Here is a 24,255-nt window from a genome sequence, read left to right on the forward strand (position 1 = left end):
CCAAAACCCCAACTCCCCCCAAATTCCCCCAAATCACCCCAAAATCCCACCAAAAAAACCCCAAAAATCCCCAAAAAAACCCCCAAAATCCCCAAAAACCCCCCAAAATCCCCCCCTAAAAATCCCCCCAAAAAACCCCAAAAATCCCCCAAACCCCCAAAATCCCCCAAACCCCAACTTCCCCCAAATCACCCCAAAACCCTAAAAATCCCACAAAAAAATCCCAAAAATCCCCCAAAAAACCCCAAAATCCCCCCTAAAAATCCCCCCAAAAAACCCCAAAAACCCCCCAAACCCCCAAAAATCCCCCAAAACCCCAAATTCCCCCCAAACTCCCCCAAATCACCCCAAAACCCCCCCAAAACCCTAAAAATCCCACAAAAAAATCCCAAAAATCCCCAAAAAAACCCCAAAAATCCCCAAAAAAACCCCAAAAATCCCCAAAAACCCCCCAAAATCCCCCCTAAAAATCCCCCCAAAAAACCCCCCAAAACCCCCAAAACTCCCCCCAAACCCCAAAATCCCCCCAAATCACCCCAAAACCCCAAAAATCCCACAAAAAAATCCCAAAAATCCCCCAAAAAACCCCAAAAATCCCCAAAAAACCCCCAAAAATCCCCCAAAAAACCCCAAAATCCCCCCAAAAAATCCCCCCAAAAACCCCAAAAATCCCCCAAACCCCCAAAAATCTCCCAAAACCCCAAAAATCCCCCAAATTCCCCAAATTTCCCCCAAACCTGAAGTGCAGCACGGGGTTGGAGATGCTCGGGGTGCGATCGTCGAAGGGCTCGATGATGATGGTGAAACCTGCCCGGGGTTGGGGGGAATTTGGGGAATTTTGGGCAATTTGGGGAAATTTGGGGTTTTTTGGGGGGGATTTTGGGGTTTTGGGGGTTTTTTTGGGGGGGGTTTGGGGATTTTTGGGGGAATTTTAGGGATTTTTGGGGGGATTTTGGGGGATATTTTGGATTTTTTGAGGGTTTTTTTGGGGAGATTTTGAGGTATTTTGGGTTTTTTTGGGGAATTTTTGGGGTTTTTTGGGGAGATTTTGGGGTTTTGGGGGGGATTTGAGGGAGATTTGGGGATTCTTGGGGAGATTTTGGGTGGTTTTGGGGAGATTTTGGGTTTTTTGAAGGGTTTTTTGAGAGATTTTGGGGTTTTGGGAGGGGGTTTGGGGATTTTTGGGGGAATTTTGGGGGTTTTTGGGGGCGATTTTGGAGAAATTTTGGATTTTTGGAGGGTTTTTTTGGGGGAGATTTTGAGGTATTTTGGGTTTTTTGGGGAATTTTGGGGTTTTTGGGGGGAGATTTTGGGGTTTTGGGGGATTTGGGGGGGTTTGAGGATTTTTGGAGGAATTTTGGGGGTTTTTGGGGGGAATTTTGGGGAGATTTTGGGGTTTTGGGGGGGATTTGCAGGAGATTTGGGGACTTTGGGGGAGATTTTGGGGGATTTTGGGGTTTTTGGGGATTTTGGGGTTTTGGGTTTTTTTTTGGGGGGGGTTTGGGGATTTTTGGGGGAATTTTGGGGGTTTTGGGGGAAATTTTGGATTTTTGGAGGGGTTTTTTGGGGAGATTTTGAGGTATTTTGGGTTTTTGGGGAATTTTTAGGGTTTTTGGGGAATTTTGGGGGGATTTTGGGGGGATTTGGGGATTTTTGGGGGGATTTTGGGGGTTTTTGGGGGGATTTTGGGGGATATTTTGGATTTTTTGAGGGTTTTTTTGGGGAGATTTTGAGGTATTTTGGGTTTTTTGGGGAATTTTTAGGGTTTTTGGGAATTTTGGGGGGATTTTGGGGGGATTTGGGGATTTTGGGGGGAATTTTGGGGGGTTTTGGGCAGATTTTGGGGGTTTTTTTGGGGAGATTTTGGGTTTTTTTTGGGTTTTTTTTGAGGGAGATTTTGGGGTTTTGGGGAGATTTTGGGGTTTTTTGGGGGTTTTGGGGGAGATTTTGGGGTTTTTGGGCAATTTGGGGGATTTTTGGGTTTTTTGGGGAATTTTGGGGGGATTTTGGGGGGGATTTGGGGAGATTTTGGGTTTTTTGAGGGTTTTTTGAGAGATTTTGGGGTTTTGGGAGGAGATTTGGGGATTTTTGGGGGAATTTTGGGGGTTTTGGGGGGAGATTTTGGGGAGATTTTGGATTTTTGGAGGGTTTTTTTGGGGAGATTTTGAGGTATTTTGGGTTTTTTGGGGAATTTTTGGGGTTTTTTGGGGAGATTTTGGGGTTTTGGGGGGGATTTGAGGGAGATTTGGGGATTCTTGGGGAGATTTTGGGGTGGTTTTGGGGGAGATTTTGGGTTTTTTGAAGGGTTTTTTGAGAGATTTTGGGGTTTTGGGAGGGGGTTTGGGGATTTTTGGGGGGAATTTTGGGGGTTTTTGGGGGGCGATTTTGGAGAAATTCTGGATTTTTGGAGGGTTTTTTTGGGGAGATTTTGAGGTATTTTGGGTTTTTTGGGGAATTTTTGGGGTTTTTGGGGGGAGATTTTGGGGTTTTGGGGGATTTGGGGGGGTTTGAGGATTTTTGGAAGAATTTTGGGGGTTTTTGGGGGAATTTTGGGGAGATTTTGGGGTTTTGGGGGGGATTTGCAGGAGATTTGGGGTCTTTGGGGGAGATTTTGGGGGATTTTGGGGTTTTTGGGGATTTTGGGGTTTTGGGTTTTTTTTTTGGGGGGGGGGTTTGGGGACTTTTGGGGGAATTTTGGGGGTTTTGGGGGAAATTTTGGATTTTTGGAGGGGTTTTTTGGGGAGATTTTGAGGTATTTTGGGTTTTTTGGGGAATTTTTAGGGTTTTTGGGGAATTTTGGGGGATTTTGGGGGGATTTGGGGATTTTTGGGGGGATTTTGGGGGTTTTTGGGGGGATTTTGGGGGATATTTTGGATTTTTTGAGGGTTTTTTTGGGGAGATTTTGAGGTATTTTGGGTTTTTTGGGGAATTTTAGGGTTTTTGGGGAATTTTGGGGGGATTTTGGGGGGATTTGGGGATTTTGGGGGGGAATTTTGGGGGTTTTTGGGCAGATTTTGGGGGTTTTTTTGGGGAGATTTTGGGGTTTTTTGGGGGTTTTGGGGGAGATTTTGGGGTTTTTGGGCAATTTGGGGGATTTTTGGGTTTTTTGGGGAATTTTGGGGGGATTTTGGGGGGATTTGGGGAGATTTTGGGTTTTTTGAAGGGGTTTTTTGAGAGATTTTGGGGTTTTGGGAGGAGATTTGGGGATTTTTGGGGGAATTTTGGGGGTTTTGGGGGAGATTTTGGGGAGATTTTGGATTTTTGGAGGGTTTTTTTGGGGAGATTTTGAGGTATTTTGGGTTTTTTGGGGAATTTTTGGGGTTTTTTGGGGAGATTTTGGGGTTTTGGGGGGGATTTGAGGGAGATTTGGGGATTCTTGGGGAGATTTTGGGTGGTTTTGGGGAGATTTGGGTTTTTTGAAGGGTTTTTTGAGAGATTTTGGGGTTTTGGGGGGGATTTGGGGGAGATTTGGGGAAATTTTGGATTTTTGGAGGGTTTTTTTGGGGAGATTTTGAGGTATTTTGGGTTTTTTGGGGAATTTTTGGGGTTTTTCGGGGATTTTGGGGGATTTTGGGGGGGATTTGGGGATTTTTGGGGAGATTTTGGGTTTTTTTGAAGGTTTTTTTGAGAGATTTTGGGTTTTTGGAGGGGATTTGGGGATTTTGGGGGAATTCTGGGAGATTTTGGGGTTTTGGGGTTTTTTTGGGGGGGGTTTGGGGATTTTGGGGGAATTTTGGGGATTTTGGGGGGATTTTGGGGATATTTTGGATTTTTTGAGGGTTTTTTGGGGAGATTTTGAGGTATTTTGGGTTTTTTGGGGGGGGGTGGGGGTTTTGGGGGGGATTTGGGGGGGGTTGGGGATTTTTGGGGGAATTTTGGGGTTTGGAAAGATTTTGGGGTTTTTTTGGGGAGATTTTGGGTTTTTTGGGGTTTTTTTGAGGGAGATTTTGGGGTTTTGGGGAATTTGGGGGTTTTTTGGGGGTTTTGAGGGAGATTTTGGGGGTTTTGGGAGGGGATTTGGGGATTTTTGGGGGAATTTTGGGGGTTTTGGGGGGATTTTGGGGGATATTTTGGATTTTTTGAGGTTTTTTTTGGGGAGATTTTGAGGTATTTTGGGTTTTTTGGGATTTTTGGGGTTTTTGGGGGGATTTGGGGTTTTGGGGGTTTTTTGGGGGGGGTTGGGGTTTTTGGGGAGATTTTGGGGGTTTGGGCAGATTTTGGGGGGTTTTTTGGGGAGATTTTGGGTTTTTTGGGGTTTTTTTGAGGGAGATTTTGGGGTTTTGGGGGAATTTCGGTTTTTTGGGTCTTTTTGGGGAGATTTTGGGTGGTTTTGGGGAGATTTTGGGTTTTTTGAAGGGTTTTTTGAGAGATTTTGGGGTTTTGGGAGGGGATTGGGGATTTTTGGGGGAATTTTGGGTTTTTTGGGGGAGATTTTGGGGAGATTTTGGATTTTTGGAGGGTTTTTTTGGGGGAGATTTTGAGGTATTTTGGGTTTTTGGGGAATTTTTGGGGTTTTTGGGGAATTTTGGGGGGATTTTGGGGGGGATTTGGGGATTTTTGGGGAGATTTTGGGGGTTTTGGGCAGATTTTGGGGGGTTTTTTTGGGGAGATTTTGGGTTTTTTGGGGTTTTTTTGAGGGGATTTTGGGTTTTTGGGGGAATTTTTAGGGTTTTTTGGGGAATTTTGGGGGGATTTTGGGGGGGATTGGGGATTTTTGGGGAGATTTTGGGTTTTTTGAAGGTTTTTTTGAGAGATTTTGGGTTTTTGGAGGGGATTTGGGGATTTTGGGGGGAATTTTGGGTTTTTTTTGGGGTTTTGGGGGAGATTTGGGTTTTTTGGGTTTTTTTTGGGGAGATTTGGGGGTTTTTGGGCAATTTGGGGGGGTTTTGGGGGGATTTTGGGGGAGATTGGGGGAATTTTGGGGGTTTTGGGGAATTTTGGGGGTTTTGGGGGGGGATTTGGGGATTTTTGGGTTTTTGAAGGGTTTTTTGAGAGATTTTGGGGGTTTTGGGGGGTTTTTGTGGAGATTTTGGGGGTTTTGGTTTTTTTGGGGGGATATTGGGTTTTTTGAGGGGTTTTAGGGGAAAATTTTGGGTGTTTTGGGGTGGTTTTGGGGTTTTTTGGGCCCCACCTTTGCTGTAGGTGCTGACCAGGGCTATGGGATATTTTGGGGTATTTTTGGGTATTTTTGGGGTTTTTAGGGCCCCACCTTTGCTGTAGGTGCTGACCAGAGCTATGGGATATTTTTGGGGTATTTTGGGGGTATTTTTGGGTATTTTTGGGGATTTTAGGGCCCCACCTTTGCTGTAGGTGCTGACCAGAGCTATGGGATATTTTTGGGGTTATTTTGGATATTTTTGGGGTTTTTTGGGGTTATTTTTGGGGTTTTTAGGGCCCCACCTTTGCTGTAGGTGCTGACCAGGGCTATGGGATATTTTTGGGGTTATTTTGGATATTTTTGGGGTTTTTTGGAGCTCACCTTTGCTGTAGGTGCTGACCAGAGCTATGGGATATTTTTGGGGTTATTTTGGGGTATTTTTGGGGTTTTTAGGGCCCCACCTTTGCTGTAGGTGCTGACCAGGGCTATGGGATATTTTTGGGGTATTTTTGGGGTATTTTTGGGTATTTTTGGGGATTTTAGGGCCCCACCTTTGCTGTAGGTGCTGACCAGAGCTATGGGATATTTTTGGGGTTATTTTGGATATTTTTGGGGTTTTTTGGGGTTATTTTTGGGGTTTTTAGGGCCCCACCTTTGCTGTAGGTGCTGACCAGAGCTATGGGATATTTTTGGGGTTATTTTGGATATTTTTGGGGTGGTTTTGGGGTTTTTAGGGCCTCACCTTTGCTGTAGGTGCTGACCAGGGCTATGGGATATTTTTGGGGTATTTTTGGGGTGGTTTTGGGGTTTTTAGGGCCCCACCTTTGCTGTAGGTGCTGACCAGGGCTATGGGATATTTTTGGGTATTTTTTGGGTTTTTTTGGGGTGGTTTTGGGGGTTTTTAGGGCCCCACCTTTGCTGTAGGTGCTGACCAGGGCTATGGGATATTTTTGGGGTAATTTTGGGGTATTTTTGGGGTGGTTTTGGGGTTTTTAGGGCCCCACCTTTGCTGTAGGTGCTGACCAGGGTGGCGAAATTGGCCACCAGGGTGATGGGGGAGAAATCGGCGACGTCGGGGAGGGCCAGGGTGCGGAGCAGGGAGTGCAGGCGCTCGGCACAGAACCTGCCAGGGGGAAATTTGGGGTTCAGGGACCCCAAAATCCAACTCAGCGACCCCAAAAACCCCAAAAATCACCCCAAAAACCCCAAAAACCACCCCAAAATACCTCCAAACCCCCCAAAAATCACCCCAAAACCCCCCAGGGTGCGGAGCAGGGAGTGCAGGCGCTTGGCACAGAACCTGCCAGGGGGAAATTTGGGGTTCAGGGACCCCAAAAATCACCTCGGGGACCCCAAAAATCAACTCAGGAACCCCAAAATCCAACTCAGGGACCTCAAAATCCAACTCAGGGACCCCAAAAACCCCCCGAAAATCCCATTTTGGGGGGTTTTTATGGGGTTTTTTGGGGTGCAGATCCCATTTTTGGGGGATTTTGGGGGTCCCAAACCCATTTTCAGGGGTCCCAATCCCATTTTTGGGGTCCCAATCCCATTTTTGGGGGTTTTTGGGAGTCCAAATCCCATTTTTGGGGGTCCCAGACCCATTTTTAGGGGTCCCAGACCCATTTTTGGGGGTCCCAATCCCATTTTTGGGGGTTTTTGGGAGTCCAAATCCCATTTTTGGGGGTCCCAGACCCATTTTGGGGGTCCCAGACCCATTTTTGGGGGTCCCAATCCCATTTTTGGGGGTCCCAATCCCATTTTTGGGGGTTTTTGGGAGTCCAAATCTCATTTTTGGGGGTCCCAATCCCATTTTGGGGGTCCCGAACCCATTTTTGGGGGTCCCAGACCCATTTTCGGGGGTCCCAGACCTGAGGGGTTTGCGGTCGATGCAGACCCTGTCCCGGAGCTCCCTCAGGAAGGCCGGGGGGCTCCTTGGGGGGTTTTGGGGGGTCCCAAACCCATTTTTGGGGGTCCCAGACCCATTTTGGGGGTCCCAATCCCATTTTTGGGGGTCCCAGACCCATTTTTGGGAGGTTTTTAGGGGTCCCAATCCATTTTTGGGGGTTTTTATGGGGTTTTTTGGGGTGCAGATCCCATTTTTGGGGGTTTTTGGGAGTCCAAATCCCATTTTTGGGGGTCCCAAGCCCATTTTTGGGGGTCCCACACCCATTTTCGGGGGTCCTGAACCCATTTTTGGGGGTCTCAGACCTGAGGGGTTTGCGGTCGATGCAGACCCTGTCCCGGAGCTCTCTCAGGAAGGCCGGGGGGCTCCTTGGGGGGTTTTGGGGGGTCCCAATCCCATTTTTGGGGGTCCCAGACCCATTTTTAGGGGTCCTGAACCCATTTTTGGGGGTCCCAAGCCCATTTTTGGGGGTTTTTATGGGGTTTTTTGGGGTCCCAGACCCATTTTTGGGGGTCCCAGACCCATTTTTGGGGGTCCCAGACCCATTTTTAGGGGTCCCAGACCCATTTTGGGGGGTCCCAAGCCCATTTTTGGGGGTCCTGAACCCATTTTTGGGGGTCCCAAACCCATTTTTGGGGGTCCCAGACCCATTTTTGGGGGTCCCAAGCCCATTTTTGGGGGTCCCAAACCCATTTTTGGGGGTCCCAAGCCCATTTTTGGGGGTCCTGAACCCATTTTTGGGGGGTCCCAAACCCATTTTTGGGGGTCCCGAACCCATTTTTGGGGGTCTCAGACCTGAGGGGTTTGCGGTCGATGCAGACCCTGTCGCGGAGCTCCCTCAGGAAGGCCGGGGGGCTCAGCTGCTGCACTCGGGGTCCCCGGAGCTGCGCCCGCAGGTGCTCGACCAGACGGCGCAGGAACCCCACAAAGTGCTCGGCTGTGCGGATACTGCCGGGGACGGCCTCTGGAGAGGGGAAAATGGGGAAAAATGGGGGAAAATGGGGGAAAATGGGGGAAAATGGGGGAAAATGGGGTCAGAGACACCCCAAAAACCAGCCCAGAATCAGCCCAAAAACCCCAAATCCAGCCCAAAAACCACAGAGTGCTCGGCTGTGCGGATACTGCCGGGGACGGCCTCTGGAGAGGGGAAAATGGGGAAAAATGGGGAAAAATGGGGGAAAATGGGGGAAAATGGGGGAAATGGGGGAAAATGGGGAAAAATGGGGGAAAATGGGGAAAAATGGGGTCAGAGACACCCCAAAACCAGCCCAGAATCAGCCCAAAAACCCCAAATCCAGCCCAAAAACCACAGAGTGCTCGGCTGTGCGGATACTGCCGGGGACGGCCTCTGGAGAGGGGAAAATGGGGAAAAATGGGGGAAAATGGGGGAAAATGGGGAAAAATGGGGGAAAATGGGGGAAAATGGGGGAAAATGGGGAAAATGGGGTCAGAGACAGCCCAAAAACCAGCCCAAAATCCATCATAAAACCCCAAATCCAGCCCAAAAACCACAAAGTGCTCGGCCGTGCGGATACTGCCGGGGACGGCCTCTGGAGAGGGGAAAATGGGGAAAAATGGGGGAAAATGGGGGAAAATGGGGGGAAAATGGGGAAAAATGGGGGAAAATGGGGTCAGAGACACCCCAAAAACCAGCCCAAAATCCATCATAAAACCCCAAATCCAGCCCAAAAACCACAAAGTGCTCGGCTGTGCGGATACTGCCGGGGACGGCCTCTGGAGAGGGGAAAATGGGGAAAATGGGGGAAAATGGGGGAAAATGGGGGAAAATGGGGGAAAATGGGGTCAGAGACAGCCCAAAACCAGCCCAAAATCCATCATAAAACCCCAAATCCAGCCCAAAAACCACAGAGTGCTCGGCTGTGCGGATACTGCCGGGGACGGCCTCTGGAGAGGGGAAAATGGGGAAAAATGGGGAAAAATGGGGTCAGAGACAGCCCAAAAACCAGCCCAAAATCCATCATAAAACCCCAAATCCAGTACAAAAACCAGAGAGTGCTCGGCTGTGCGGATACTGCCGGGGACGGCCTCTGGAGAGGGGAAAATGGGGAAAAATGGGGAAAAATGGGGTCAGAGACAGCCCAAAAACCAGCCCAAAATCCATCATAAAACCCCAAATCCAGTACAAAAACCAGAGAGTGCTCGGCTGTGCAGATACTGCCGGGGGATGGTCTCTGGAGAGGGGAAAATGGGGAAAAATGGGGAAAAATGGGGGAAAATGGGGAAAAACGGGGGAAAATGGGGGAAAATGGGGTCAGAGACAGCCCAAAAACCCCCAAATCCAGCCCAAAATCCATCATAAAACCCCAAATCCAGCCCAAACCCCACAGAGTGCTCGGCCGTGCGGATACTGCCGGGGACGGCCTCTGGAGAGGGGAAAATGGGGAAAAATGGGGGAAAAATGGGGGGAAAATGGGGAAAATGGGGAAAAATGGGGGAAAATGGGGAAAATGGGGAAAATGGGAAAAATGGGGGAAAATGGGGTCAGAGACAGCCCAAAAACAGCCCAGAATCAGCCCAAAAACCCCAAATCCACCCTAAAAACCACAGAGTGCTCGGCTGTGCGGATACTGCCGGGGACGGCCTCTGGAGAGGGGAAAATGGGGAAAAATGGGGGAAATGGGGAAAATGGGGAAAAATGGGGGAAAATGGGGTCAGAGACAGCCCAAAACCAGCCTAAAATCCATCATAAAACCCCAAATCCAGCCAAAAAACTAGAGAGTGCTCGGCCGTGCGGATACTGCCGGGGACGGCCTCTGGAGAGGGGAAAATGGGGAAAAATGGGGGAAAATGGGGGAAAAATGGGGGAAAATGGGGAAAAATGGGGGAAAATGGGGGAAAATGGGGGAAAAATGGGGTCAGAGACAGCCCAAAAACCAGCCCAAAATCCATCATAAAACCCCAAATCCAGCCCAAAAACCACAGAGTGCTCGGCTGTGCGGATACTGCCGGGGACGGCCTCTGGAGAGGGGAAAATGGGGGAAAATTGGGGGGAAAATGGGGGAAAATTGGGGAAAATGGGGAAAAATGGGGAAAAATGGGGAAAAATGGGGGGAAATGGGGTCAGAGACAGCCCAAAAACAGCCCAGAATCAGCCCAAAAACCCCAAATCCAGCCCAAAAACCACAGAGTGCTCGGCTGTGCGGATACTGCCGGGGACGGCCTCTGGAGAGGGGAAAATGGGGGAAAATTGGGGGAAAATGGGGGAAAATTGGGGAAAATGGGGAAAAATGGGGAAAAATGGGGAAAAATGGGGGGAAATGGGGTCAGAGACAGCCCAAAAACCAGCCCAGAATCAGCCCAAAAACCCCAAATCCAGCCCAAAAACCACAGAGTGTTCGGCTGTGCGGATTACTGCCGGGGACGGCCTCTGGAGAGGGGAAAATGGGGAAAAATGGGGGAAAATGGGGAAAATGGGGGAAATGGGGGAAAAATGGGGGAAAATGGGGAAAAATGGGGGGAAATGGGGTCAGAGACAGCCCAAAAACCAGCCCAAAATCCATCATAAAACCCCAAATCCAGCCCAAACCCCACAGAGCGCTCGGCCGTGCGGATACTGCGGGGGACGGCCTCTGGAGAGGGGAAAATGGGGAAAAATGGGGAAAAAATGGGGAAAAAATGGGGGAAAATGGGGAAAATGGGGGAAAATGGGGTCAGAGACAGCCCAAAAACCAGCCCAAAATCCATCATAAAACCCCAAATCCAGCCCAAAAACTAGAGAGTGCTCGGCTGTGCGGATACTGCCGGGGACGGCCTCTGGAGAGGGGAAAATGGGGAAAAATGGGGAAAAATGGGGGAAAATGGGGAAAAATGGGGGAAAATGGGGGAAATGGGGGGAAAATGGGGGAAAAATGGGGGAAAATGTGGAATAAAAGGGGGGAAAATGGGGAAAAATGGGGGGAAATGGGGGAAAATGTGGAATAAAAGGGGAAAAATGGGGAAAAATGGGGGGAAATGTGGGAAAATGGGGAAAAATGGGGGAAAATGGGGGAAATGGGGGGAAAATGGGGGAAAAATGGGGGAAAATGTGGAATAAAAGGGGGAAAATGGGGAAAAATGGGGGGAAATGGGGGAAAATGTGGAATAAAAGGGGAAAAATGGGGAAAAATGGGGGGAAATGTGGGAAAATGGGGGAAAATGGGGGAAATGGGGGAAATGGGGGAAAATGGGGAAAAAATGGGGGAAAAAGGGGGGAAAATGGGGGGAAAAAGGGGGAAAAATGGGGGGAAAATGGAGGGAAAATGGGGAAAAAGGGGGAAAAATGGGGGGGGAAATGGGGAAAAAAATGGGGAAAAATGGGGGAAAATGGGGGAAAATGGGGGAAAATGGGGAAAAATGGGGGAAAAATGGGGGAAAATGGGGGGAAATGGGGGAAAATGGGGGAAATGGGGGGAAAATGGGGGAAAATGGGGGAAAATGGGGGAAAAATGGGGGAATGAATGAGGGAAAATGGGGAAAAATGGGGGGAAATGGAGGTCAGTGCCAGCCCAAATCCCCCCCAACAATCCCCAACCCCGCCCCAAACCGTCCTGCTGGTTCTGGGATCCCACGATCCCAGCAGATCCCGCTGGATCCCTGACCTACAAAGGGGCTGGGACTCGGTGGTGGAGGGGGGGGAGGGGGGGATCCTGAGGATCTCAAGGTGGATCCCGAGGGTTCTGGGGCTCCCCGGTGGATCCCGCTGGATCCCGGTGGATCCCGTACCCTGCAGGATCTCGTCGGGCAGGACGGGGTTGGCCAGGAACAGGTCGGAGTCGCGGGCGGCCGGCCTCGCGCAGCCCCTGCACCAGGCGCCGGTACTCCTCGGCCAGGCGGCGCGAGTCCGACTCCTTGATCCTAAAATGGATCCCAGAGATCCCCTGAGATCCCCCTGAGATCCCAGATCCCAGCCCTGGGATCCCAAATCCCCCCCCCCAGCCCCTGCGCCAGGCGGCGCGAGTCCGACTCCTTGATCCTAAAATGGATCCCAGAGATCCCCTGAGATCCCCCTGAGATCCCAGATCCCATCCTTGGGATCCCAAATCCCAGCCCTGGGATCCCAAAGCCACCCCGGGAATCCTTAATCCTAAAATGGATCCCAAAAATCCATCCATGATCCCAAATCCCATCCCTGAGATCCCCCCCCCCCCCGAGATCCCAAACCCACCCCAGGAATCCTGAAACGGAGCCCAGAACCCCCCTGAGATCCCAGATCCCAGCCCTGGGATCCCAAAATCTGTCCTTAGGATCCCCTGAGACCCCAAATCCCCCCTATAACCCCAAAATTCCCCCAAATCCCCCCCAAATCCCCTAAAACCCCCAAAATCCCCCCTAAAACCCAAAAAAATCCCCCCAAATCCCCAAAATCCACCGTGAGCAACCCCAAACCCCATCCCTGAGACCCCAAATCCCCCCTAAAACCCCAAAATCCCCCCAAAACCCCCCCAGAATCCCCCTAAACCACCCCAAAATCCCCTAAAACCCCCCAAAATTCCCCCTAAAACTCAAAAAAATCCCCCAAATCCCCCCAAAACCCCAAAAATCCCCCCTAAAACCCAAAAAAATCCCCCAAAATCCTCCCCAAAACCCCAAAAAATCCCCCCCAAATCCCCAAAATCCACCGTGAGCACCCCCAAACCCCATCCCTGAGACCCCAAATCCCCCCTAAAACCCCCAAAATCCCCCCTAAAACCCCAAAATCCCCTCCAAAACCCCCAAAATCCACCGTGAGCACCCCCAAACCCCATCCCTGACACCCCAAATCCCCCCAAATCCCCCCTAAACCACCCCAAAATCCCCTAAAAACTCCCAAAATCCCCCCTAAAACTCCAAAAAATCCCCCAAAATCCTCCCCAAAACCCCAAAAAATCCCCCCAAATCCCCAAAAATCCCCAAAATCCACCGTGAGCACCCCCAAACCCCATCCCTGAGACCCCAAATCCCCCCCAAATCCCCCCCCAAACCCCCCCAAACCCCCCCAAATCCCCCCAGATCCCCGGGCTGACCGCTGGACGTGGCTCTGCAGCGTGGCCACGTTGGCCTGGCAGCGGTCGAGCGTCCGGCGGGTGATGGTCACTCCCATGGCCTCGATGCACACGTTGTCTGGGGAGGGGGGGTTGGGGTCAGCAACCCCAAAAATGTCATAAAAGGAGCCCAAAATCCTGCCCAGAATCCGGTAAAAATGACCCAAAATACCCCCCAAAATCCTCCCGAAATCTGGTAAAAAATAACCCAAAATACCCCCAGAAATCCCCATAAAATCTCTCAAAATCCGGTAAAAAATAACCCAAAATACCCCCAAAAATCCCCATAAAATCTCCCAAAATCCTCCCAAAATCCAGTAAAGAATAACCCAAAATACCCCCAAAAATCCCCATAAAATCCCCCAAAATCCTCCCAAAATCCAGTGAAAAATAACTCAAAATACCCCCAAAAAATCCCCACAAAATCCAGTAAAAACTAACCCAAAATACCCCCCAAAAATCCCCATAAAATCCAGTAAAAAATAACCCAAAATATCCCCAATATCCTCCCGAAATCCGGTAAAAAATAACCCAAAATACCCCCAAAAATCACCATAAAATCTCCCAAAATCCTCCCAAAATCCAGTAAAAAATAACCCAAAATAACCCCAAAATTCCCCCCAAAATCCGGTAAAAAATAACCCAAAACCCCCCCCAAAAAAACCCATAAAATCTCCCCAAATCCTCCCAAAATCCAGTAAAAAAACCCCAAAACTCCAGTAAAAAATAACCCAAAATACCCCCAAAAAATCCCCAGAAAATCTCCCCAAATCCAGTAAAAGATAACCCAAAATACCCCAAAAATCCAGTAAAAAATAACCCAAAATACCCCATAAAATCCCCCCCAAGCAACCCCAAACCCCCCCAAATGACCCCAAAATCCCCCCAAAATCCCTTTGAAGACCCCAAATCCCCCCTAAATAACCCCAACCCCCCCAAATGACCCCAAACCCCCCTCAAACCCCCCAAATCCCCCCTAAATAACCCCAAAAATCCCCCAAACCTCCCTAAATGACCCCAAATCCCCCCTAAGTGACCCCAAACCCCCCCAAAATCCCCCCAAACGCCCCCCAAACGACCCCAAATCCCCCCCAAGTGACCCCAACCCCCCTAAATGGCCCCAAAATCCCTTTCAAGACCCCAAATCCCCCCTAAATGACCCCAAATAACCCCTAAGTGACCCCAAATCCCCCCAAAATCCCCCCAAAATCCCCCCAATGACCCCAAATTCCCCCCAAACCCCCCCAAATCCCCCCTAAGTAACCCCAAAAACCCCCCCAAACCTCCCTAAATGACCCCAAATCCCCCCAATGACCCCAAACCCCCCCCAAATAACCCCCAAAAACCCCCCCAAATGCCCCCCAAAATCCCCCCAATGACCCCAACCCCCCCCAAATCCCCCCTAAATAACCCCAAAAACCCCCCAAAATCCCCCCAATGACCCCAAACCCTCCCCAAACCCCCCTAAATGACCCCAAATCCCCCCTAAGTGACCCCAAATCCCCCCAAAATCCCCCCAAATCCCCCCAATGACCCCAAACCCCCCCAAACCCCCCCAAATAACCCCAAAAATCCCCCCAAACCCCCCCTAAATGACCCCAAATCCCCCCTAAGTGACCCCAAAATCCCCCCTAAGTGACCCCAAATCCCCCCAATGACCCTAAACCCCCCTCAAATGCCCCCTAAATAACCCCAAAAACCCCCCCAAATCCCCCCTAAATGACCCCAAACCCCCCCTAAGTGACCCCAAATCCCCCCAAAGTGACCCAAATGACCCCAAATTCCCCCAAATCCCCCCTAAATAACCCCAAAAACCCCCCCAAACCTCCCTAAATGACCCCAAACCCCCCCTAAATAACCCCAACCCCCCTCTGAAGACCCCAGACCCCCCCAAGTCCCGTTTTTGGGGTGTTTTTGGGGTGTTTTTGGGGCGGGTTTGGGGTCTCACCGATGTTGTGCGCCTCGTCGAACACCACGACCGAGGAGCGCGCCAGCTCGGCCGACACCAGCCCCGCGATCTTGGGGTCCAGCAGGTAATGGTAGCTGTACACCACCACGTTGGCGTGGGCCAGCTGCAGTTTGGGGGGGGTTGGGGTCACCCCAAAAGGATTTGGGGTCACCCAGAGGGGTTTTGGGGTCATTCAGGGGGGTTTGGGGTCATTTTGTACAGAAAAATAGAAAAGCGAAGAGAGCAGGTGGAGGGAGGAGCACTTAGGGAAAGGTTTGGGGGAACTTTTGGGGTCCCCAGAGGGATTTTGGGGGTCCCTCGGGAGGTTTAGGGAGGTTTTGGGGTCCCTTGGGGGGGGTTTAGGGTTCCCCAGAGGGGTTTAGGGGGGATTTGGGGTCACCCAGAGGGGTTTTGGGGTCACCCAGGGGGGTTTTAGGGCAGTTTTGGGGTCCCCAGAGGGATTTTGGGGTCACCCAGAGGGTTTTGGGGTCATTCAAGGGGGTTTTGGGGTTCCCCAGAAGGATTTGGGGTCACCCAGAGGGGTTTTGGGGTCACTCAGGGGGGTTTTAGGGCAGTTTTGGGGTTCCCCAGAGGGGATCTTGGGGTCCAGCAGGTAATGGTAGCTGTACACCACCACGTTGGCGTGGGCCAGCTGCAGTTTGGGGGGGTTTGGGGTCACCCCAAAAGGATTTGGGGTCACCCAGAGCGGTTTTGGGGTCATTCAGGGGGGTTTGGGGTCATTTTGTACAGAAAAATAGAAATGCGAAGAGAGCAGGTGGAGGGAGGAGCTTTTAGGGAAAGGTTTGGGGGAAGTTTTGGGGTCCCCAGAGGGATTTTGGGGTCACCCAGGGGGTTTTGGGGTCATTCAAGGGGGTTTTGGGGTTCTCCAGAAGGATTTGGGGTCACCCAGAGGGGTTTTGGGGTCACCCAGGGGGGTTTTAGGGCAGTTTTGGGGTTCCCCAGAGGAGATTTTGGGGTCCAGCAGGTAATGGTAGCTGTACACCACCACGTTGGCGTGGGCCAGCTGCAGTTTGGGGGGGTTTGGGGTCACCCCAAAAGGATTTGGGGTCACCCAGAGGGGTTTTGGGGTCACTCAGGGAGGGTTTGGGGTCACTCAGAGGGGTTTGGGGATGTTTCAAATTCATTTTGTCTGGAGAAATAGGACTGGGAACAGGGGGTAGGTGGAGGGAGGAGCACTTAGGGAAAGGTTTGGGGGAACTTTTGGGGTCCCCAGAGGGATTTGGGGTCACCCAGGGGGGTTTTGGGGTCACCCAGAGGGGTTTTGGGGTCATTCAGGGGGGGTTTGGGGTCATTTTATAAAGAGAAATAAAAAGCGAAGAGAGCAGGTGGAGGGAGGAGCTTTTAGGGAAAGGTTTGGGGGAAGTTTTGGGGTCCCCAGAGGGATTTTGGGGTCACCCAGAGGGTTTTGGGGTCATTCAAGGGGGTTTTGGGGTTCCCCAGAAGGATTTGGGGTCACCCAGAGGGGTTTAGGGGGGATTTGGGGTCACTCAGGGGGGTTTTAGGGCAGTTTTGGGGTCCCCCAGAGGAGATTTTGGGGTCCAGCAGGTAATGGTAGCTGTACACCACCACGTTGGCGTGGGCCAGCTGCAGTTTGGGGGGGTTGGGGTCACCCCAAAAGGATTTGGGGTCACCCAGAGCGGTTTTGGGGTCATTCAGGGAGGTTTGGGGTCATTTTGTACAGAAAAATAGAAAAGCGAAGAGAGTTAGTGGAAGGAGGAGCTTTTAGGGAAAGGTTTGGGGGAACTTTTGGGGTCCCCAGAGGGATTTTGGGGTCACCCAGGGGGTTTTGGGGTCATTCAAGGGGGTTTCGGGGTTCTCCAGAAGGATTTGGGGTCACCCAGAGGGGTTTAGGGGGGTTTTGGGGTCACCCAGGGGGGTTTTAGGGCAGTTTTGGGGTCCCCCAGAGGGGATCTTGGGGTCCAGCAGGTAATGGTAGCTGTACACCACCACGTTGGCGTGGGCCAGCTGCAGTTTGGGGGGGTTTGGGGTCACCCCAAAAGGATTTGGGGTCACCCAGAGGGATTTGGGGTCACCCCAAAAGGATTTGGGGTCACCCAGAGGGGTCTTGGGGTCATTCAGGGGGGTTTGGGGTCATTTTATAAAGAGAAATAAAAAGCGAAGACAGCAGGTGGAGGGAGGAGCTTTTAGGGAAAGGTTTGGGGGAACTTTTGGGGTCCCCAGAGGGATTTTCGGGTCACCCAGAGGGTTTTGGGGTCATTCAAGGGGGTTTTGGGGTTCCCCAGAAAGATTTGGGGTCACCCAGGGGGGTTTTGGGGTCACCCAGGGGGGTTTTAGGGCAGTTTTGGGGTTCCCCAGAGGGGATTTTGGGGTCCAGCAGGTAATGGTAGCTGTACACCACCACGTTGGCGTGGGCCAGCTGCAGTTTGGGGGGGGTTTGGGGTCACCCCAAAAGGATTTGGGGTCACCCACAGCGGTTTTGGGGTCACTCAGGGGGTTTGGGGTCACTCTGGGAGGTTTCGGGATGTTTTGAATTCATTTTGTCTGGAGAAATAGGACAGGGAACAGGGGGTAGGTGGAGGGAGGAGCTTCTAGGGAAAGGTTTGGGGGAAGTTTTGGGGTCCCCAGAGGGATTTTGGGGTCACCCAGGGGGGTTTTGGGGTCACCCAGAGGGGTTTTGGGGTCACTCAGGGAGGGTTTGGGGTCATTTTATAAACAGAAATAAAAAGCGAAGAGAGCAGGTGGAGGGAGGAGCACTTAGGGAAAGGTTTGGGGGAACTTTTGGGGTCCCCAGAGGGATTTTGGGGTCACCCAGGGGGTTTTGGGGTCATTCAGGGGGATTTTGGGGTCATTCAAGGGGGTTTTGGGGTTCCCCAGAAGGATTTGGGGTCACCCAGAGGGGTTTAGGGGGGATTTGGGGTCACCCAGGGGGGTTTTGGGGTCACCCACAGCGGTTTTGGGGTCACCCAGGGGGATTTTGGGGTCCCCCAGGTGGACTTAGAACATTTTCAGGACATTTTTGGGGTGCATTACCGAGGCCCTGGCCATGCAGTAGGGGCAGCTGGGACAGTCAGGATATTTTAGGATATTTTAGGATATTCCAGGATATTAAAGGATAATTTTAGGATATTTTTGGGGTGTTTTGGGGTGTTTTGGGGTGTTTTTGGGGTGGGTTACCGAGGCCCTGGCCATGAAGTAGGGGCAGCTGGGACAGTCAGGATATTCCAGGATATTTTAGGGATAATTTAGGATAATTTAGAATATTTTAGGATATTTTAGGGATATTTTAGGATATTTTAGGGGTATTTTAGGATATTTTGGGATATTTTGGGGTGGGTTACCGAGGCCCTGGCCATGAAGTAGGGGCAGAGGCCGCGCTGCCGGCCCAGCGCCCTCAGATCGTCCAGGTTGTGAACCCCGAAGGGGAGGGGGCTCTGCCGGCCCCGCGCCTCGAACTCCTGGGAGAGAGGGAGAGAAATGGGGCTGGGGTCTGCAACAACGGGGCTGGGGTCTGCAACCATGGGGCTGGGGTCTGCAACCATGGGGCTGGGGTCCTTGGGACACCCCAAAATGGGGCTGGGGTCAGTGAAATGGGGCTGGGGTCTGCAACAATGGGGCTGGGGTCTGCAACCATGGGGCTGGGGTCTGCAACCATGGGGCTGGGGTCAGTGAAATGGGGCTGGGGTCAGTGAAATGGGGCTGGGGTCTGCAACCATGGGGCTGGGCTCAGTGAAATGGGGCTGGGGTCTGCAACAACGGGGCTGGGGTCTGCAACCATGGGGCTGGGCTCAGTGAAATGGGGCTGGGGTCTGCAACCATGGGGCTGGGGTCAGTGAAATGGGGCTGGGGTCTGCAAAAATGGGGCTGGGGTCCTTGGGACACCCCAAAGTGGGGCTGGGGTCAGTGAAATGGGGTGGGAATGTCCCAGAATGGGGCTGGGGGTGCTTGAGATGAGGACCAGGATCCCCCAGATCCTCCCAGGGACCCCCCCAGCCCCTCCAAGCCCCCCCAGGATCCCCCAGACCCCCCCAGGATCCTCCTTGGGACCCCCCCAGACCCCTCAGATCCCCTCAGATCCCTCAGGATCCCCCCGAAATCCCCCCAGATCCCCCAGGATCCCCTCGCGGATCCCTCAGGGATCCCCCGGGCTCACCTGGAAGAAGGAGCAGCTGGGCCGGGCTCCCTCGGGGGGATCCCGCAGGTACGAGGCCGTCAGGGCCAGGCAGCGGCTGTCGACCTCCTTCCCGAAACGCAGCGCCGACACCTGGGGGAGGGATCCACCGGGATCCACCGGGATCCACCGGGATCCACCGGGATCCATTGGGATCCGCAGCCATCCACCCACAGCCCTGGGAACCCCTGCCATCCTCCCCCTCCTTCCCACAACACAGGGCTGAGACCTGAGAGGGATCCACCGGGATCCATTGGGATCCACTGGGATCCGCAGCCATCCACCCACAGCCCTGGGAGCCCCTGTGATCCCTCCTCCATCCCCAGCCCCCCCTCACCCCCAGATCCCCCCGGATCCCCCCAGATCTCCGGGATCCCCCAGATTCCCCTGGGATCCCTGTGACTCCCCCCCATCCCCAGCACCCCCTGACCTCGGGATCCCCCCCTAGATCCCCCCCAGATCCTGCAGGATCCCTGTGACCCCATCCCCAGCACCCCCTGACCCCGAGATCCCCCCAGATCCCCTGGGATCCCCCCCAGATCCCTACCAGATCCTGCAGGATCCCTGTGACCCCATCCCCAGCACCCCCTGACCCCGAGATCCCCCCAGCTCCCCTGAGATCCCCGGGATCCGCCAGGATCTCTGCGCCCCCCCGCCTCCCCCCAGCACCCCCAGCCCCCCGGCTCCCCCGGGATCCCCCCAGATCCCCGGGATCCGCTGGCTGACCTCGGGGTGCAGGCAGAGGTTCTTGCGGGAGCTCAGCGCCAGCGCCAGGAAGGGCAGCGCCTCCCCCAGCTCCCGCTCGTAGCACTCCAGAAGCTTCCGCAGCTCCTCCACCACCTGGGGGGGGGCGGGGCAGGGATCCGGCCCCAGCGATCCTCAGGGATCCGCCCCACGGGGATCCAGCCCCGGGGATCCCCTCCCCCCCCTCCCCCGCCGACCTTCTCGATCTCGGGCACCGTGCGCGAGCAGTAGATCAGCTTGGAGACGTCCAGGGGGTGGGCCTGGGGGGGGGGGGGAAGGGATCTGCTGGGATCTGGTGGGAGCCCAGAACCCCCTGGGATCAGCCAGGACCAGATTGGACCCATTGGGATCAGCTGGGATCTGCCAGAACCCGCTGGGACCCACTGGGATCTGACTGGATTGGCCAGGACCTGCTGGGATCACCCAGGATCTGACTGGATCCCTTGGGATCCACTGGGATCAGATAGAGCCCACTGGGATCGCCCAGGATCTACTGGGATCTTCTGGGAGCCCAGAACCCACCAGGACCCGCTGGGATCCACTGAGGATCTGCCAGGACCTGCCAGGGCCCACAGGGATCACCCAGGATCTGCTGGGATCCATTTGGGATCCACCGGGATCATCTGGGATCACCCAGAATGCACAGAGATCTGCTGAGACTGCCCAGGGTCTCCAGGGAGCCATCGGGATCCTCTGGGATCCACCAGGATCTGTCAGAACCCTCGGGGATCCCCCAAGATCGCTCAGGATCCATTGGGATCCCCCCCAAAAATCCATCAGGATCCTCCAGGACCCCCCGAACCCCTCTGGATCCCCCAGGATCCCTGGGGATCCACCAGAACCCCCCCTAAGAACCCATCAGGATCCTCCAGAACCCACCAGGACCCTCCGGGATCCACCACGATCCTCTGGGATCCACCAGAAGCCATCAGGATCATCAGGATCCTCCAAAAACCCCTCTGGATCCACTGGAATCTCTCACCCAAACCCATCAGGATCCTCCAGGATCCCCCAAACCCTCTGGATCCCTCCAGATCCCCACCGGAATCCCCGCTAAGAACCCACCAGGATCCCCCAAGAACCTTCAGGATCCTCCAGGACCCCCCCAGACCCCTCCAGGACCCCCCAAACCCCTCTGGATCCCCCGGAACCCCCTGGGATCCACCGGAATCCCCGCTAAGAACCCTCCAGGACCCCTCCAGGACCCCCCAAACCCCTCTGGATCCCCCGGGACCCCCTGGGATCCACCGGAATCCCCGCTATGAACCCACCAGGATCCCCCAGGACCCCCCCCAAACCCCTCTGGATCCCCCGGGATCCGCCGGGATCCGCTCACCCGCTGGTAGGCGACGATCAGGGCCAGCAGCGACACCGTCTTGCCCGTCCCCGATGGCATCTCCAGCACCCCGTGGCCCTGGGGGGGAGGGGCGGCGCCGTCGGGGGGATCCGGGATCCCTCGGTGGATCCCTCGGTGGATCCCCCCCCCCACATTGTATCGATCCCAGTGGATCCCTCCCTGTTGGGCCCCCGATGGATTCCCCCCCCCATTGGATCCCCCCCAGTGGATTCCCCCAATAGATCCACCCAGCAGATCCCCCTCTCCCCCAGCAGATCCCCCCACTGGATCCCCTCAAAGGATCCCCCCTCCCCAGTGGGTCTCCCTCCCTGGGTCTCACCCAGGGGATTTCCCCCCACTGGATTCCCTCGGTGGATCCCTCCCAGTGGATCCCTCGGGCGGATCTCCCAACTGTATCCCTCCCCCCCGCCAGCGGATCCATCAGTGGCTCCCCCCAATGTATTCCCCTCAGTGGATCCCCCTGCTGGATCCCCCCCCCTCGGTGGATCCATCCGGCGGATTCCTCCATTGTATCCCCCCCCCCGCTCAGTGGATCCCCAGCAGATCCCGAGCATTCCCCACCCCCGTTGGATCCCCGTTGGGCCCCCGGGCCCGGTGGATCCCGCGGGTGGATCCCCCGCAGCCCGGCGGGCCCCACCTTGGCGTCCAGGGTGCGCTTGAGCTCCAGCATGTAGGAGAACTGCTCGGGGTAGATGAACTCGTAGGGGAACAGCACCAGCAGCCCGTCCACGTTCAGCCTGCCGCCAGATCCCGGCGATCCCGTGGGATCCAGCAGATCCCAAAGGATCTTGAGGGGTTTTGGGGGGGTTTCGAGGGGATTTGGGGGTGAATCAGGAGGATTTGGGGGGCTGGGGCAGCACCAGCAGCCCGTCCACGTTCAGCCTGCCGCCAGATCCCGGCGATCCCGTGGGATCCAGCAGATCCCAAAGGATCTTGAGGGGTTTTGGGGGAGTTTCGAGGGGATTTGGGGGTGAATCAGGAGGATTTGGGGGGCTGGGGAGCACCAGGAGCCGTCCACGTTCAGCCTGCCGGGATCCCGGGGGATCGAGTGGGATCGAGTGGGATCCCGGGGGCAGATCCCGAGTGATTCGGGGGGGTTTTGAGAGGTTTGGAGGGGATTCAGACAGGATTTGGGGTGAATTAGGACAATCTGGGGGGTGTTCAGCCCGAGGGGATCCCGGGGGATCTGGCGGGATCGGGTGGATCCTAAAGGATTTTGGGGTTTTTTTGGAGAGTTTTGAGGGGATTTGGGGTGGATTTGGACAATTTGGGGGATTGGAACAGCACTGGGAGCCAGTTCATGTTCAGCCTGGGAGGATCCGGTGGGATCCAGTGGGATCGGGTGGATCCCATTGGATTTGGGGGGGGGGGGGTTAGGGGAGTTTTGAGGGGATTTGGGGAGGATTTGGGTGGATTCGGGGGTTGGGGCAGCACCAGGAGCCCGCCCACGTTCAGCCTGGGGGGATCTGGCGGATCTCAGGAGTGGATCTCCCCCAAATCGCCTCAGAATCCACTCAAATCCCCCCAAATTACCTCAGATCCCCCAAAATCTCCTCGGAAGTCCCCAAAATTCCCCAAAATCCCCCCAAATTCCCTCAAGTCTCCCCCAAAATCCCCTCAGATCTCCCCAAACTCCTCAAAATCCCCTCAAATCCCCCAAAATTCCCTCAAATCCCCCCCAAACCCCCAAAACTCCCTCAAGTCCCCCCCAAAATCCCCTCAGATCTCCCAAAACTCCCCAAAATTCCCTCAAGTCCCCCAAAATTCCCTCAAGTCTCCCCCAAAATCCCCTCAGATCTCCCAAAACTCCCTCAAATCGCCTCAAATCCCCCCAAATCTCCCAAATTCCCCCCAAAATCCCCTCAAATCCCCCCAAACCCCCTCAAGTCTCCCCCCAATCCCCTCAGATCTCCCCAAACTCCTCAAAATCCCCTCAAATCCCCCAAAATCCCCTCAGATCTCCCCAAACTCTTCAAAATCCCCCAAAATCCCCTCAGATCCCCAAATTCCCTCAGACCCCCCCAAAACTCCCTCAGGTCCCCCCCAAAATCCCCTCAGATCTCCCCAAACTCCTCAAAATCCCCTCAAATCCCCCCAAATCTCCCAAATTCCCCCCAAAATTCCCTCAAATCCCCCCAAATTCCCTCAAGTCCCCCCCAAATCCCCTCAGATTTCCCCAAACTCCTCAAAATCCCCTCAAATCCCCCCAAATCTCCCAAATTCCCCCCAAAATTCCCTCAAATCCCCCCAAACCCCCCAAATTCCCTCAAGTCTCCCCCAACTCCCCTCAGATCTCCCCAAACCCCTCAAAACCCCCCAAAATCCCCTCAGATCTCCCCAAACTCCCCAAAATTCCCTCAAATCCCCCAAAATTTCCCAAAATCCCCCCCAAATTCCCTCAAATCCCCCCAAACCCCCCAAATTCCCTCAAGTCTCCCCCAACTCCCCTCAGATCTCCCCAAACTCCTCAAAATCCCCCAAAATCCCCTCAGATGCCCAAATTCCCTCAGATCCCCCCCCAAAATTCCCTCAGGTTCCCCCAAATTCCCCCCAAAACCCTCTCGATTCACTCAAATCCGCCCAAATCCCCCCAAAATTCTCTCGAATCCCCCCAGAATCCCCCAAATTTTTCCGAAATTCCTCAAAATTCCCCCAAATTCCCCCAAATTCCCCCTCCCCCCCCTCAGCTCCCCCCCTTTTCCCGCCCCTCCCCCCCCCTCACTTCATGGCTCCCGCCGCTGCCGCGCGCCGCCGACGAGGCCCCGCCCCTCCCGCACCGCGCGCTCCTATTGGGCAGCGCTGACCCCGCCTCGCCCTCTCATTGGTCGCTTGCAACTGCCACTCACACGGAAGAGGAGATGTGCCGGGGAGGAGCAATCGAGCGCAGAGCGATGGATCGGGGGCACTTGGTGGGGGGAGGGGAGAAAAATTTGGGGTTTTGGGGGGGTTTTGGGGGATTTTTGGGGATTTTGGGGACATCGGGGGAGGGGTGACAAAAACTTTGGGGATTTTTGGGGGGTTTTGGGGATTTT

The 24,255-nt window shown here is 53.9% G+C and overlaps 1 protein-coding gene across 1 annotated transcript; it reads right to left on the reverse strand.

Moving 5' to 3' along the window:
• Positions 1–739: 739 nt before the first annotated feature.
• On the reverse strand, positions 740–24,008 carry ERCC2 (ERCC excision repair 2, TFIIH core complex helicase subunit; the record flags this gene model as incomplete). The annotated part of the gene is given in 14 exon segments (XM_059872486.1): positions 740–807; positions 6,103–6,221; positions 7,800–7,968; positions 11,727–11,788; positions 11,790–11,858; positions 13,007–13,103; positions 14,973–15,096; positions 18,293–18,409; positions 19,105–19,215; positions 19,849–19,962; positions 20,064–20,126; positions 21,203–21,280; positions 21,861–21,960; positions 23,946–24,008. Coding segments are annotated over 14 exon segments (1,296 nt in total), but the record flags the coding sequence as incomplete, so codon positions are not given.
• Positions 24,009–24,255: the final 247 nt, after the last annotated feature.

Source organism: Haemorhous mexicanus, chromosome 36 (assembly GCF_027477595.1).
Source record: "Haemorhous mexicanus isolate bHaeMex1 chromosome 36, bHaeMex1.pri, whole genome shotgun sequence".
Classification (NCBI taxonomy): Eukaryota; Metazoa; Chordata; class Aves; order Passeriformes; family Fringillidae; genus Haemorhous; species Haemorhous mexicanus.